The sequence below is a fragment of the Lepisosteus oculatus genome, chromosome 1, assembly GCF_040954835.1.
Source record: "Lepisosteus oculatus isolate fLepOcu1 chromosome 1, fLepOcu1.hap2, whole genome shotgun sequence".
Lineage (NCBI taxonomy): Eukaryota > Metazoa > Chordata > Actinopteri > Semionotiformes > Lepisosteidae > Lepisosteus > Lepisosteus oculatus.
The window spans coordinates 22,003,004-22,020,157 of NC_090696.1; the positions used below are offsets into that span (position 1 = coordinate 22,003,004).

General features: G+C 47.8%; 1 protein-coding gene across 7 annotated transcripts in view; it reads right to left on the reverse strand.

The window, feature by feature from the left end:
* Nucleotides 1-17,154, reverse strand: part of adam15 (ADAM metallopeptidase domain 15) — a 52,909-nt gene that overhangs the window by 26,762 nt on the left and 8,993 nt on the right. For all 7 annotated transcript variants that reach the window (XM_069187655.1, XM_069187657.1, XM_069187654.1 and 4 more), the window contains exons 2-8: nt 15,523-15,617; nt 5,901-5,977; nt 3,949-4,027; nt 3,762-3,838; nt 2,421-2,589; nt 868-933; nt 160-231 (exon numbers count right to left, since the gene is read on the reverse strand). In XM_069187655.1, coding sequence (XP_069043756.1) covers nt 160-231; nt 868-933; nt 2,421-2,589; nt 3,762-3,838; nt 3,949-4,027; nt 5,901-5,977; nt 15,523-15,617 — 635 coding nt within the window. The remainder of the gene's footprint in view (nt 1-159; nt 232-867; nt 934-2,420; nt 2,590-3,761; nt 3,839-3,948; nt 4,028-5,900; nt 5,978-15,522; nt 15,618-17,154) is intronic.

Here is a 17,154-nt window from a genome sequence, read left to right on the forward strand (position 1 = left end):
TCCACACACTATGTGTATCGCAGGTCTGCTCCAGAAAACAGATCGTCTGTACTGGTATGCATCGTGTAAACTAAGAAGGTATTGTCAAGGTAGCACTAGAAAAAATAGACGTATACATGAGTCTGTACTGAAGGAATTGAATAAGTCTCTCAGCCTCACCCAGTCCACTTGATTGGCCAGGTCCAGCATGCGATTGATGATGGTCTTGTTGTCCTTCTCATAGGCTAGGTACTGTGGGAACAATGGAAAGGCTGTGTTCTGTTTTGTTTTCCTTCCCCACCAAGAATGACTCCTTGCCCAGCAGAGGAAGCAGGAGCCAGAGCTCTCTCCCTGTCACAGACCCCAGTCTCTAACTGTGAAATGTGTTTCAGATACAAACCTTCTCCTATCGAGTGGTGCAGCCACAAAACTGTGAACACATTCAAAGCCAGTTCCAACCTGTGCCACCAGGGGGCAAAAGCGCTCCATGATTCACACTGAGGTCCTTCTAAAGATTAGGAGCTACAGTAGTCAGCAGAAATTTAAGAGCAGGTGCAGGTAGGGGTGTCTTAAACAAGCTGTAACAGAAATGTCAGGGTGAGAGTTGGGGATCTTAGATCTACAGTATGGAGAAAATGTCCCAGCAGGATGTTTTTCTATTCTTCTCATGACCTGTGCTCAGCTGGGACACCCTTCCTAAAGGAACTGAGTTGTATCTCAGTCTGGCTTGTACTACCATGGCACATAAAATTATCTTCTGAGCAAGTAAGCTGCGCAAAGATGGGGGTCTTTGTGCCTTTACTGCAGTGTCAGGATCGCTGGATGAAAACCAGAAACGAGCAGAATGTGTGAGTTGTGTGTGGGAGGGTAATTTAAGCTATGTCTCACCTCCCTGTGATCCACTACAAGCACCAGCTCAATGTACTTGGTCTCCGTCAGGATGTCTCTCTTCAGCTGGACAGAAAAGACAGAGACACGGCAGCTCAGGACAGGAAAACAGAGCTGGAGCTCACCCTTACAGCATCATATTCTAACACTCATCATGTCCTCTCTCCAGCTTACACTAGACACAGGGTGACACAGTAGTGTAGTAGTCAGCATTGTTGCCTCACAGTGCAGTGGCCCTGGGTTCAATTCCTGGGGCTGTCTGAGTGTGTACAAGTATGTTCTCCCCATGTTCACGTGAGTTTCCTTCCACAGACCAAAGGTATGCTGGCAGGTTAATTGGTTTCTGGAAAACTGGCTATGGTGTGGGTGTGTGTACAGTATATCTGTGTCAGTGTGTGCCTGTGATGGACTAGTGTCCCATCCAGAGTGCACCCTGCCTTGTGCCCATTGCTTGCTGGGATAGGCTTCTGTTCTCATACAACACTGTACTGGATAAAGTGAATTAGAAAATGGAGGGATGAATGGATGTTATTTAACTTTAGGTTTTACATAAATTAAGTATAATGTGATATAAACTGCTGCCACACTCTCTCTCCTGCTCTCTACACCCCTCTGTGATCAGTCCACACACCTATCAACCAGTTAATGACAACAAACCCCAATGAGCCTGTAATTCTGCTCTCCTGTCCCTCCTTTCTCACTTTTTTACTCAGAAGGTCATGGTGTCACACACAGCAGCCGATCTTGAACAGGGGTGACATTCTGAGCAATGCAGATGTCTCAGGCTTCTCATACCATGAACAGCACAGACAGCCACAGCAAATTACAGAACAGAGTGAAGCTTCTCCTGTCCGGCTGTAAGCACAGAGCTCGGTCTTATAAAAATAGAGGACTCCCATTCCAGTATTCTCCCAAATACAAGGGGATTGTCCCATTTTCTCACTACACCCCCGCTCCTTATGGAATTGTGGAACAATGGACTCTGGACTTCGTGCACAATTGTATCCTGTGTGGGGCGTACAAGGTCCAAAACACAGCAATAACAGCACTACTGTTTTATTATTTTTTTATTTTAACTATTTGATGTGTTCTAAACACAGCAACAACAACAACAAAAAACTTCTATATGCCCTGGTGTTTGTTTTTTATAAAATATCAAAATGGATTAAATCCTAAGTAATAAAAAAACTTGATTTTGACTTGAGTTGATTTATGTGGTCAAAACCAGCAGAAACAGATCTTTCTGATCCACTCTGTACCATCAACACAGGAGGGAGCTGGGTATAAAATCTGCCTCCCAGTTCCCAAAGACACTGGATCTGGGTCCCCATCTCACACATCAGCAGTGCCATTAGCTCTTACTCAGGAAGTACAGTCTACAGCTGGCAAGATTATCGATTAAAAGGCCACCGTTTCATTATAGTGATTCCAAGGCTGTAACGAGACTGCTGACACACGAGCTCCCTGGGCTTTAGTGGAATTAAATTAGAAACCCCATCGGACGCAAGGATCCAATCCAGACATCCCTCTCTCCACACTCCCTAACCTCTTACCCTGTGCAGGTGAGGCCAGGGTTCTGTGGGGGTCACGGGGGAGTGGGTGACCCCGCATCCTCCGCTAGGAGCCTTCAGCTCCTGAGTGGGGTACAGGACGTGGATTCCCTTCTCCTGCTTCTCGGGCTCCACCGTGTAACTCTGGTTGGCGCTCAGGATGATCACCCCTCTGGGGGAGAGAGAAAGAGGTTAGATCTGCTCTGATACGGCCTGGAGGAAAACCCGGATTATAGCGAGAACTACCACAAAGCACCTTCCTCCAAACAGGGATCACACTCCACAACTCGAGGCGCAGAATCAAGCAAGACCGCCACCATCCTGCGTGATGATCACCTTGGCAGCAAGCAGGGCGGAGACAGTCCAGTTAAAGCTGTCTCAGTTAAAGCCTCAGTCCAACAGTGCTGTCAAGCCTCCATTAAATCACCACTTTCTAAAGTTCGTGTTTCCTGGGTACATCATCACTCTGAGCAGTCACATACAGTACATGGTTTTATTTTTGGTACTTTTAAATGTATACCCTCCAAACTGGAAATTGCCCTTCCTTTACATTTTAGCTCATATTGACAACTCCAGTACAGCATGAGGGAGGAGGAGACTCATCTTTCAACACACAGGCTCCAGAGACTGACAGGACGGTCAGCACCAACTGGAGGAGCAACGCATCCTTCGCTAATGTCAGTCTGAAGTCTCCCAAGACTCATCCACAGCTGGGAGTCGAACCTACTCCCAACTTTCACCCTACGAGCTGCTGCTTAAGGAGACCTGCTCATGGCTAGCCATTAACATGATCTGGGCCCAAACTGTACCATGTGGATCACAGAGGTCAACTTGTCTTGAACCCACTGTCTTTGCTAGTTGAGAGACCAGCAAGCACCATCAATGAAGCATTACCGAGAATTGCAGGAATGAAGTTTGATCAGCCAGCAGGCCTGAGTGTGGGTGAGCTTACAGCTGATCAAAGAGCACAGATCTTGATCCACAGCTTACAGAGATCACGACCCAGCACACTTTACAAGGCCTGCTGAGTCACATCTCTCTAGAAGAAGACTGGAGACCACTGACTGGGCTGTGCAGCAACCCCAAACCAGAAAAGCCTTTTGCAGACAGTGAGCACAAACTGAGAGCCTTTCATTCTGCCAAGTGTCAGCAGAGCCCAGCCAGTGGAATGTGCAACAGCAGAGAAACACATTTCAAATCCACAATATAAAACTGAATTCAAACAACATACAATACCAACTGAGTGATGTGAGTAACAAAGCACTTAATTAAAATAATTGGAAACGATGGCCTGAGGGACAGACCGAGGACTGGATTGGTGAAATACTGGAGCAGCTGACTCACCTCAGTCCACTGCAGGTGCTGAGTGCAAGGCGAGACTGGGGAAAGTTCCTGACTGAGCCGTGGTAATAGCAGTGAGTCTGGGGGGAGAGAGTGTTCAGTGAGAACCGAGCCATGTCTCAGCTTCCCAGTTCCCTTCTCCTGACCTCTGCATAACAAAGGTATAATATGATGAATCACGGACACTGACCACAAGGCTCTCATCCTCTGACACTCCAGTCCCATTGGGCAGGTAGAAGAAGATATTGGGCCTGCTGGGAAGAAGATCCCTGGAGGAAGAAGACAGAGCATCAAAGCAGTGTCATTTTAAGAGACAGCTAGCATGGATTTAGAAAGAACACACTACAAGTACAGCTGGTAACCCTAAAATAATATAACATACTGTACATATCCAGAAAGCTTTTAACATCTATAATAATAATAATAATAATTGCTTACACTTATATAGCGTTTTTCTGGACACTCCAATCAAAGCACTTTACAGGTAATGGGGACTCCTCTCCACCACCACCAGTGTGCAGCCCCACCTGGATGATGCGACGGCAGCCATAGTGCGCCAGAACGCTCACCACACATCAGCGATCAGTGGGGAGGAGAGGAGAGTAATGAAGCCAATTCATAGATGGGGATTATTAGGAGGCCATGATTGGTAAGGGCCAATGGGAAATTTGGCCAGGACACTGGGGTTACACCCTTACTCTTTTCGAGAAACGCCCTGGGATTTTATGACCACAGAGAGTCAGGACATCGGTTTTACGTCTCATCCGAAGGACGGCGCCTGTTTACAGTATAGTGTCCCCGTCACTATACTGGGGCATTAGGACCCACATGGACCGCAGGGTGAGTGCCCCCTGCTGGCCCCACTAACACCTCTTCCAGCAGCAAACTCCCAGGAGGTCTCCCATCCAGGTACTGACCAGGCTCACACCTGCTGAGCTCCAGTGTGTTGCCAGTTGTGAGTTGCAGAGTGATATGGCTGCTGCTGGAGTGTATCTCCTTGGCAAATTTATCCTGGACATCTGGTCCAGGATAAAGAATTCTCCAATTAAAAGGCCATATGAAGGCAAGGGAATGTATGCAGGTGGACCGAGAACTGGATCTTGAATAGGAAAGCACTTGTCATCTTAAAAGAAACAGTGTTAGAAAGCAGATGTAAGCAGGTCTACCACAGGGATCCAGTTTACTGTATGTCTGCTGCAAATCTGCCAAGGAGATACACTGGAAACAGAGTCAAAGACAGAATCCCAGGGGAAAATGACCAATAAAGCAACAGGAAATTACTGTAAGGGCCCATATTGATGTTCCAACTGCACTGGGGATAGAAGAAAAGAAAGAGGAGCTTCTGCATTTGATGAATTCTGATCATGCAGCTGGAGTCTCTGAAACATCGCTAACAAAGAGCAATGGTGTCACAATATCACAGGACAAGCAACACTGCAAAGAGTGTGGAACAGTTATCATACTGTAGATTGAGCGTCTCAGAACCAATATCTAATCTATCTCTAGATCTCTGCATGTAAAAACAGAAAGATGTGTTGAGAAAAGAAATCTAACACCGATGGGTGGACAGTGGTCCACATCAAAAGTAGGGACATAACTTCTGCACATCACAGAGGTGGTTCTGCTAGGATACAGAAGACGTCTGTCCATGATCTAACCGCCTCTTCCAATTTAGGGTTGTGGGGGAGCCTCAGCCTATCCTGGTAAACAATGGGCTCCAGGCAGGGAACAAACTGGATGGAACATGTTGAATGAGATCGATCTGTTCAGGTAGGGAGAGAGGAGACCAAGAGATTTAATCCGGGTTTACAAAATTGCAAGGGGTCTGGTCAAAACTGGAAACCTACTGTAAGGGGAATTCACTTAGGATAGAGAGCAGGAAACAGTTCTTTACAGAAAGAGTACTGGGTGTCTAGAACATGTCACGTCTTCAGACTGCTCTTATGTTCATCTACTATTTCATATTTAGACATCCTTCTCCTGCTCCCTTCAAACTGCATCTCCATCTTTCTGTCCGGCCCTCTCTTCTCTCTCAGTTCCACTCTGCTCCGGTTTTCCTCCCCCTCCTGCCCTCTCCTCTCTCTCGGAGATCCGGGTTCAGTCAGACCTTCCCAGCTGTCCCAGGGGCAGTGCCGTTCTTACCGGTTCTTCTCCAGCTCCAGCAGGACCGGGCTGCCCCCCACCTCCAGCCCGCACTCCAGACGCTCGGGGTGGCCGTTCTGCAGAGAGAGGGGGGGATCCCCAAGTTAGCGACACCCGATTCTGGGCAGGGCTCCTCCCAGGAGGCACCTGGGTAGGAACTCCTACTTGTGACTCGTGCACAACATTAGCATGTGTACCGACAGTCTGGACCTAGCCTGGATAAGAGTGGTTTCCACTGCTGGCTCTCTCCGCCATCTCCTCAGCCCAGCAGCCTGGGAACTACTGTACGTCACCAGCTTCACAAGGAGAGACACACAGTAAACCAACAGGGGAACAGAGAGAGTCAGAGCAAAACTGAATGTTTAAGCATCGGACCATAAAGCTTTGTAGTGCAAAACCAAGCAGAACTGGATACGGGAAGTTCAACAGGCTTCCCAGTGATGAATGAAAATTGCCCTCACTATCTTTGACAGATAGACTTTCAATCAGTCTAGGAAAATGCTGTCTACCAGTGCATATTGTTACAGTCCTTCAGAGTTAAATATTTAAATTTCAACAAAAAAACATGCAAAGGAGTCTGGATTCAATTTCTTTTTTAGAACATCATAAAAATATAACTTATTCTATTAAAATAATTTGTGTTATCATTTTACAGGTTAATTCCAGGCTGAAATGTAGAACAAAAAGTTTTGGCTTTTGAGCCTTCTGAAGGTGAACTCTCTCAGCTTTTCATTTTTTTTTACTTTTCAGAGTGAAATTAACCTCTGCTTGCTGCTTTGCAGCTCCCCACGTGAATCATAACATACTGTACGTACGTACAGAGTGGGAAGGTCTTTATCCTACACAGACTAGCCTTTTCCATATATTTGGTACGGGAATTACTACTTTTGTGACCAAAAGGTTAATGTGCAACAATTTATAAACGCACCATCTTCCCTTCACATTTTGTCTTTTAGCCCTAGAAATAAATTGTACAACTGAAGTCTAGCTGATGTGGCTGGTACAGTACATCATGGTGTCACTGCTGCTGCTATTGTACGTGTTGACTGAATGAGGATTTATGATACAAACACTGAGAAATTGGAGAGACTGGAAAACACCAAATATAGAGCTAACTGTAAAAGGGACTGTCCTTTTCTCCCTAAAGATCCCCAATTTCTTACATTTATAAAACAGTCTAAAACCCAACAGTACTGGTCATTATAATCCCTCTGATGCTTCACCAGCTGACTTTAACACAGCACACTGCACTAACCTGCACACTAGACCCACTGTCCTCATTTACAGACTTTATAATCATTATAAATATTTTAGATTGTGAAAATCTAATAATAGCATCTTGGAAAACTAAGTTCTAGATTTTTGCCCTCAGTGGTAAACCTTTTTCAAACTTCCTTAAAAAAATACTCAAGGTGGCTTTGAAGAAACAGCTGACGAAAAATCCAGTCTACAGTGAGTGTGCTGTTCGTATTGCCAACATGATCCATGTCACTTGTTAATTTACACTTTACATAAATGTTACAAGGAGCATTTATTTTGACGTTATGGTGTCCTAAGTGCAGTCAGCTATGAAATATGTGAATATTAATCACCCCTGTTAATCAGTGTTTAACATTAAGAATGGAACCATCTCTATACACCAAAGTCATCAGCCATAGATAGCTGACTCAATTAGCATTGATAACATGACAGAGCAGAGCCTGAATCCTGAGTGTGCGGAGAACAGACTCAGCTCCCATTGGTCAGCATAGAAGAATCTAAAACCGCACATAGGCAGAAAATGTGATGTCGCCATCAGAGACACATTTTTCTCCCAGCTTGGGTTATACGGTATGCTCGTTCTTCCGATCATGACTGAATGTTGCTCCTGCCCATGGAGGTTGCTGTAAAGGGGAAGGAGAAGTGAAGAACCTTCATTTAAATTCCACACTACATCATCAGCAGCAATAAACACTTACAGGGAACACATTAAACCTGAAGAACTGAAACCTCTGCCGGGCCGCCGTACAGTAAATTCAGAGCCAGGTCCGTGCTTCCGCCAGCTGACTCTCACTATTCCAGCACTCGCTGCTCTTTCCACAGAGACAGCCTCCTCTTCACCTTCTTAGAAAACCCGATTACCTGGGCTGAAGCTCTCTGCCGCATTGATCTGGCCTTGAAAGGCAAGGAGATTCATAAAAAAAACAACAAAACTGAGAAGAAACTCTGTGGGTAGCAAAGGGGACTGGTTTTATCCTCAGTTTATCCCCAGGGACACACTAAACTAGGATGGGGTATTAAAGACAGTGTGCATGGTTTTCTGTACAAACAGAAGTCACTGTAGTCACTTCATCCAATCAAATATGTAACACTGCTAAGCTGTTTGTTCAGTATTAAGCATTAGCTGCACATAGTGATTTACTGGCAGTAGTAGTTATTTACTGTAGGTCACTCTTCTCCCTAGACTTAAAAAGAAACATCGTAAGAAAAGCTACTGTATGTCATACCCCCTTCCATTTCAGCTATGACTAGAGGCTGTTTTTCGGCATGTCCTGCATGCCCTGGTCCGCTCATGCCAGCGGGGGAAATGAGGGCCACGTGCCTGGCACAGGAGGGCAACGCGCCCGTCTTCACCACTAGAGACCTCGCTGAGAGAACAGCCCGGAAGAGCTGCCTGCGGGCCACGACCTGCGTCCAGCGCGGCTCTGTCAGCAGCTGCGCGACAGGAAGGAGCTCCAGGAACTCGGCCTCCCTCCTGCCAGGCCCGGTTCCGCCCACCCCTCCCCGGCCCTCTTCCTGGCTTTCTCTCGCGCCGGCGGGCACACGGCCCCTGCTCCCGGCCTGCTCCTGCTCGGCCCGTCCAGGTGGAGAGCACACTAAGTGCTCAGGCCAGCTTTCTACCAGCAGAACCAGCTCCAAAAGGAGACTGAGGCCAAAATTAATAACAATAATTCCTCACACTTATATAGCGCTTTTCTGGACACGCCACTCAAAGCGCTTTACAGGTAATGTTGACTCCCCTCCTCCACCACCTGCGTGCAGCCCCACCTGGATGATGCGACAGCAGCCACAGTGCACCAGAACGCCCACCGGTGATGAAGTCAGTTCAGAGATGGGGATTATTAGGAGGCCATGACTGGTAAAGGCCAAGGGGAAATTTGGCCGTGGAGCCGGGGTAGCACCCCTACTCTTTTTGAGAAACAACCTGGGATTTTTAATCAGGACCTCGGTTTTATGTTTCAAAACAAGTAGGGGTATAACCCTGGTGTCCTGGCCAAATTTCTCATTGGCTTTTACCAATCATGACCTCCTAATAATCCCCATCTCTGAACTGGTTTTATCACTCTGTTCTCCTCTCCACTATTAGCTGATGTGTGGTGAGCGTTCTGGCGCATCATCCAGGTGGGGGTACACATTGGTGCTTGTGGAGGGGATCCCTGTTACCTGAAAAAGTGCTTTGAGTGGAGTGTTCACTTTATATAAAAGGATATACATTTAAGAATATATAATACTGACCTTAACCACCAACCTCCTTAACCTCCTAATATAACAGTCCTGTATCTTAGCCACTGGGCCAGCTGTTCTCCTGGTCTAACAAGAGTGGACATTAACCACTGGACCAGCTGTCTTCCTGGTCTAACAAAACTGGACGTTAGCCACCGAACCAGCTGTCCTCCTGGTCTAACAAGACTGGACCTTAGCCACTGGACCATCTGTCCTCCTGGTGTAACAGTCCTGTATCTTAACTACTGGACCATCTGTCCTCCTGGTGTAACAGTCCTGTATCTTAACCACTGGACCATCTGTCCTCCTGGTGTAACAGTCCTGTATCTTAACCACTGGACCAGCTGTCCTCCTGGTGCAACAGTCCTGTATCTTAACCACTGGACCAGCTGTACTCCTAGTGTAACAGTCCTATGTCTTAACCCACTGGACCAATTCTACTCCTGGTGTAATAAGACCAGACCTTAAATACTGGACCAGCTGCCCTCCCGGTCTAACAAGACTGGACATTAACGACTGGACCAGTTGTCCTCCTGGTGTAACAAGGACCTTAAACAATACAGCACATATTGTTCCCAGACTCTTTGCAGACATATGGCTCAATCCAGACGGGATGCCCATGCACTGCCAGTACAGCAGGAGTTAAAACATTCTTTGGCTCCATTGTTTTCAGAGAACAGCTGAAGCCATTGAAGAAACAGGCTTATCTGAATCAGAGGCTGAATGCAGTGTTAATGTGGGATAACGCCCAGTCGCTGGCTGCTCTCCCAGCTCACCCCTCCCTCCTCGCTGTGTGAGGTAATGTCCCGGCTCACTGCAGGGTGACTTCACTGTGTGACGACTGCATGGAGAGGAGCTGCTGGGAGGGGAAGGGGGAGAGGGGTGGGATCACATTTCCTTCACCCTCCTCGCATAGCCAGAGATCGCATTAGAGAATGTTCTCTTTTCTCTTTTTCTGCTCCCTCTCTCTCCTACACTGTGTCCAGGCCTTTCCAGTTTGAGCAGTGCTGCCTGAAAGGGGAACTCCAAAATTACTGTTATACTAGATAAACTAACAGATCAGACTGTGGTCTGCTGGAAGTCCAACTGACAGCACTGTAAAACCTTGAGCATTGATTTCACAGTTTTACAATATTGTCAGATGTCTGATTCACTCCAGATTTTAGCAGCTGCAGGCTACTTCCAATTTAAAATTAAAAAACAGACAAGCAATTTCACTTAGTAAAGACGTTTTGACATTTGAAATCATAATGTTACTGTACCTATCTACACAAACAATGGAGTATTTTATTCGTGTGCATTTTGTTTCAGCATTTTATCAACAAAACAGCACACACACTGAAATAGCGCCTGTTGTTTCTGGTCTTTCCCTGCCCAAGAGCTCAGGTCGGGGGTCTTGTGGCCCCAGAGATGGCGACAGGAGGCTGTGTGTCAGGAAGCCAGCCCTCGGGACACAGCTGTTCAGAGCAGGACCGCCAGGCCCGGGACCAAGGGCCCGAAAACAGAGGTGACCTCATTGACTAAGGGTGAGAGTTGTGCCCCTCCGGACTGATCACTGTCCACTCTCCGGCTGGGTGATATTGCACAAAATGGAAACAGGGCTCAGCTATTCCAGCCCCACACGTTCACTTCAAATGAGGGAACATGCCGACATTCCTGTACTGTACCTGCAGCTGGGAAAGACTGAGCAGGCCTTAATTCCCCAAAACGTCCCAACTGGTACTTGCTGGGTTGTGTGAACGCTCAAGGACTATGAAGAGGATTCACTGGCAAATCAGTACGGTCTAATTAAAAAACTGGCATTCTTTCAATTGTAAGCACTGGTTATGTCTGCAGCTGTGGAAGATGATTACAGTTCTGCAGTCCCTGAGAGTCCATTTGGAGTTCACACTGTGAGCCTGTACTGGATTAAGCAGCTAGAAAATGGATGGACAGTATCTGAAGTATAGCTGCTTTACTCAGAAGGTGCACTGGACCCTGTCACTGTGCCTCAGCCGATAATGGATAAAACAAACCTTGCAAGATGTGTAGGGAAACATTTAAACTGTAGAACATTGTAGTGAGAACGACCGTGCAAAGGTTGAATATGGATCAAAATCAAGTCGGCTTCAATGACTTAAGAGTTGATTCACACGAGCAGGACATCACCCAGGCTTATTATTCATTCCACAGGCAAAATCCTCCTCTCCCCTCTCTTTGACCTCTTGACCCCACCACATCCCAAGGCAAAGGGGCGCCCCCCTCCACCCTGCTCCCCAGAACAGAGGGCGCCCCCTTCCACCCTGCTCCCCAGAACAGAGGGCGCCTCCCCTCGACCCTGCTCCCCAGAACAGAGGGCGCCTCCCTCCACCCTGCTCCCCAGAACAGAGGGCGCCTCCCTCCACCCTGCTCCCCAGAACAGAGGACACCCCCTCCACCCTGCTCCCCAGAACAGAGGGCGCCTCCCTCCACCCTGCTCCCCAGAACAGAGGGCGCCCCCCTCCACCCTGCTCCCCAGAACAGAGGGCGCCCCCCTCCACCCTGCTCCCCAGAACAGAGGGCACCCCCCTCCACCCTGCTCCCCAGAACAGAGGGCGCCCCCCTCCACCCTGCTCCCCAGAACAAAGGACACCCCCTCCACCCTGCTCCCCAGAACAAAGGACACCCCCTCCACCCTGCTCCCCAGAACAGAGGGCACCCCCCTCCACCCTGCTCCCCAGAACAGAGGGCGCCCCCCTCCACCCTGCTCCCCAGAACAAAGGACACCCCCTCCACCCTGCTCCCCAGAATAGAGGGCACCCCCCTCCACCCTGCTCCCCAGAACAGAGGGCACCCCCCTCCACCCTGCTCCCCAGAATAGAGGGCACCCCCCTCAACCTTGCTCCCCAGAACAGAGGGCGCCCCCCTCCACCCTGCTCCCCAGAACAGAGGGCGCCCCCTTCCACTCTGCTCCCCAGAACAGAGTGCGCCTCCCCTCCACCCTGCTCCCCAGAACAGAGGGCGCCCCCCTCCACCCTGCTCCCCAGAACAGAGGTGCCCCCCTCCACCCTGCTCCCCAGAACAGAGGGCCCTCTTCTCCACCCTGCTCCCCAGAACAGAGGGCGCCCCCCTCCACCCTGCTCTCCAGAACAGAGGGCGCCCCCCTCCACCCTGCTCCCCAGAACAGAGGGCGCCCCCTCCACCCTGCTCCCCAGAACAGAGGGCGCCCCCCTCCACCCTGCTCCCCAGAACAGAGGTGCCCCCCTGAGCTGCCGCACAGCACACAGAACCATTGAGTCAAAAGGTCAGAGCAATGAGATTAGAACCGATCTGCTCAGTAATCCAGCTCAAGGCAGATTCCCAGTCAGGCGCGTACTGGATCTTCTCTCTCTCTGCCTCTGAGCTTGAGACAGTCTCTCCGTCAAGGGCAGCACTGGAAACTTGTCAAGCTCACTGGACGTTGCAAGCAGAACAATGGACAAAGAAAAAAGACTGCTCTCTCGTTCGCTGCACAGACAGACTGACACGGTGGTCTCTGTGTCTGAGGCAGTGCTGTGTCCTCAGTGACATGGTGGTCTCTGTGTCTGTGGCAGTGCTGTGTCCTCAGTGACACGGTGGTCTCTGTGTCTGAGGCAGTGCTGTGTCCTCAGTGACACGGTGGTCTCTGTGTCTGTGGCAGTGTTTTGTCTACAGTGACATACTGGTCTCTATGTCTGTGGCAGTGCCATGTCCTCAGTGTCATACTGTACTGGTCTCTATGTCTGCAGCAGTGTTTTGTCTACAGTGACTTACTGAACCCACAGCCCACAGCCTGCAGCCAGGCATGCTGCTCTTTAAAGCCAGGCTCAGTTTGGCTCAGCACTTATCAACAGAATCAGCTGGAAAGGAAGAGCTGAAGGAAGTCGCCCACTCTTCACCTTGAGGTGTGTTCAGTTGCTGGATGAATAGGAGATCAAAAATCTGCAGCCACACCTAGTCAAGTCTCCCCACCTTTCCTTTTCTTTTTCAAAACACTGTGTAGCTCACAGCCACTGCCTCACCCTGCTCAGGGCTATAGCACATGTGCATGTCGAGTCAGGGTTACACCGGGTTCTACCTGTGAGCTCGTTATATTCCTGTGATTGAAAGCGGGAGGTGGGATCCTGTAGAAAGATTTCACTGTCCTGTAAGTAAGCAGTCTTTAAGCATGCTCTATACTTTAAGAGCATGGGAAAGGCTGCAAATGAGAGGTGGTCAATTGGCCATCTTACGTGCTTAATACATTAATATATAAGGCAGCCCAGACTTTAGACAACAAGCACCTGACTGGAAAGCCTATTCCAATTACCTGTGTAAAGAGATGTTTTCTGTGCTCCATCCCGAAATACAATATTGCCTCTTTTTCTTGCTAGTACATTCAACATCCCTAGATGTTAAATCTCTTTTTTAACTATATACTCTAATATTCTGTTTGTCTTCTCTTTGCTTTCCCACTTTGTCTAGAAGATCTACATGAAGTGCCATCATAAACACCTCTTTTCCTTATGTAGCTTATTCAAGCTGCACATTTCACATTTTTATTTAGAACTATCATTCTTGCTTTCTGCTTGCAATTATCTCCTTATTTTGGCATTGTCTGCAAACCTGACTAGTTTATGAATGAATAGAGGATCTAGTACTTCACAGATAAGAGAGGATCCACTTCATCTGCCACTGAAGAGCAGCACCCACAAGGCAGATGTCCAGTAGCCATCCTGTACCAACAGCCCAACTGCACAGCAGATCAGGAGGAAATGTGAGAAAGTGCTTCACCAACAGAATTATGAGTGAAATGCAGGAAGGCTAGACTGTAGAGTCTAGAATGTAATTTAGCCAGGACCCCCTACTCCTACAAACATTGCATTTGATCTTTAAGGACCCAGCAGTCAGTGTCTCAGTTTAATATCTCATCCGCAGGACAGCACTGCATACAGTACAGTGTCCCTGCTTACCATGCTGGGGTACATTGGTTTGAAAATTAAGAGCGCCACCTACTGGTCCCCCAAGACTATTCACAGCAACAGCCTGGTTTTCTGTGAAAATGTCCCATCTGAGTGCCGATCAGGCCCTGCCTGTCTTAGCATCTGAGCTCTAACAAGATCAGCCTACAAGGTGGTGACACTATATTATACTTTCATTACAAAAACTCTCGAATTGAAAGCTCAGTGATTTAACACTCCCAGAATCTGAAGGATTGCCTAAGCATTTCCAATTTGCTGAGTACAGCAGGAGAGCAGGGAAAGAGGGACTGTGCGATCAAGCTTCCTTTTGCGGAACTTAAAAAAAAGAGGAAATCAGATTTCAGATTTTTTTTGTGGCTTCCTGCAAGAAAAGCAGTATCCTGACAGAGGGCAAGGAGGGGCCATGTTGGAGGGGATGAACACTTCCTATGCAGCTGAAAGGAGACGTAAAGTCATTTCCTGAAGAATTCCCCTCATTCACTCTCCCCTCTATTATCACGTGCACACAAAGAGCCGGGCAGGTATCCAGTTTGACAGTTTGAAATCTCAGCCAGGAGAGGTCAGCTCATCGGTAGCAATCTGCTACAGCCACAATGACCGCATGGTAATTTGCAGAAACCCCCTTCCTCTTCTTTCCATTCTGTATCCCCATATTTTATGGTAATCTTCCGTCTTGATATCTGTTCCTGTTTTTTGCATGTGAAGTGTTTCTCAAACAAAGAAAAACAGGACAGGGCAGATCAAAAGCCCAGCAATACGGATGTGTGTTAATATAGTACATAGTGACAGCTGGACCGCACCTCCTCCACTCAACACACAGGCCAGACGCAGAGTTGACAAGGTAAGCCCCAGTGTGCTCAGTACCTCAGTGTCACAGTGCTGGGCAGCAGTGTGCTCAGTAGCTCAGTGGCACAGTGCTGGGCAGCAGTGTGCTCAGTAGCTCAGTGGCACAGTGCTGGGCCGCAGTGTGCTCAGTACCTCAGTGTCACAGTGTGGCCCCAGTGTGCTCAGTAGCTCAGTGTCACAGTCTTGGCCGCAGTGTGCTCAGTAGCTCAGTGGCACAGTGCTGGGCTGCCGTGTGCTCAGTACCTCAGTGTCACAGTGCTGGGCTCAAGTGTCAATCCGAAGTTTTTCACCTTAGTGAGTGCAGTGCTTGTGGTGTCCAATAAAAGAACAGATTGACATTCTGTGCTCCCTCTCACCTTTAAAGCCTCTTTCAGACTTAGTCTGTTTCCATCCACGATGACAAAGGGCGTGGTCCTCTCTGGCTGTGCATATCTCCTCTCCCTCTCCTCACCTGGGGAGAACAGAAGCAGACAGAGTTCACTGGTCAATCCTGCTGATCAGATTATACCGCACAAGGCACAGTGAATCAGTTACCCTGATGATGATGCTCACAGTCAACGGCAAACTTATTACTCCTTACAAGGGCTGTGGTGATGCTGGGCCTATCCCATAAACATGGGAAGTATACCAGGACGTCCATTATGGGATGCCAGTCCAGCACAGGGCACATACACACAGCTTAAAGACCCCAAATAACCCGCCTGTCTCCGCTCTGAAGGTGAGAGGAAGCTAGAGCACTAACAGAAATCACACATGACGATAGGGGAGAACATGTAGGCTCCACTCAGAAGGCACAGCAGTCAGAAATCAAACCCAGGATAGAAGCAATGTCCCACCTAATAATATAAGCAATTAAGAACTGCTGTACTTAAGCTGCATTTTGCACCCCAAAGGATCCCAAAGCGTTCTGCATGTACTGTAGCAGACCCTCTTCAACCTCACTCTACAGCAGCACCTAAATGACACGCAGCAGCTATTTGAAACCAGCTACACACCACTGAGCAGGTGAGGCAAAGGGAGAAATCACTTCAACTGAATAAAGATCAAATCAGGAAGGCCGGACTGCACAGTGGAATTCAGTGGAACTGTAAATTGGAATTCAGTCACGATACTAGTTATACAGTGCCTATAGAAAGTCTACACCCCCCTTGGACTTTTTCACATTTTATTGTGTTACAGCATGGAGCCATGATGTACAGTATTTAACTGAGAATTTTTGCCACTCATCAAGACAAAGTACTCTATAATGTCAAAGTGAAAAAAAAATCCATACATTTAAAAAAACTGAAATTAATTGAATGCATAAGTACTCACCCCCTTGCTTTGACACACCTAGATTACCTCTGAAGTAACTCTCTTCGCCAAGTCATGTGGCATTTACTCTGACACTGGATCCCAAATGACCACAGTCCTTTTGGACAATCTAACACTGCAAGCAATGACTGGGCAGTGCCTGCTACCACTATAACTGGACACTGTTTAGAAAATTACAGTCCAGAAGTTGATACCCTAGCTTCTTCCAAGGAATGGCTGGGAGAAATTTTTATGACTCACATTGTCTTGACCAGGATTATATATATGGCACTCAGGAGTCTGCAGAGTATTTATGTATTTGTGTGGTCTCTGTGACTCCGTCATCACATGAAGCTGAAGACGATACAGATCACTACACACACAGATGAAACGCTTTCTGAATCGCAAATGTCACACACAGTGAGCTGTGATTCAGTTACAGATCTGCATTTGTCAAAAGACTCTTGATACATGTTCTGGGATTTAGACTCCAAGCAAAAGGTCTACTTGTTCCCAAAACACTTTCATAGCACAGACATTAGGAAAGGCAATTTCAGTGATTTTGTTCCACACACAACACACTTGTCTACTCCAATGACATTCAGGATGTGATACAGTACATACTGTACTTGGGAGCTGCACCTCAACCAGGGAGCTGACTGGAATGGTTTTATTTCTCAAAAACATGTTTTCAC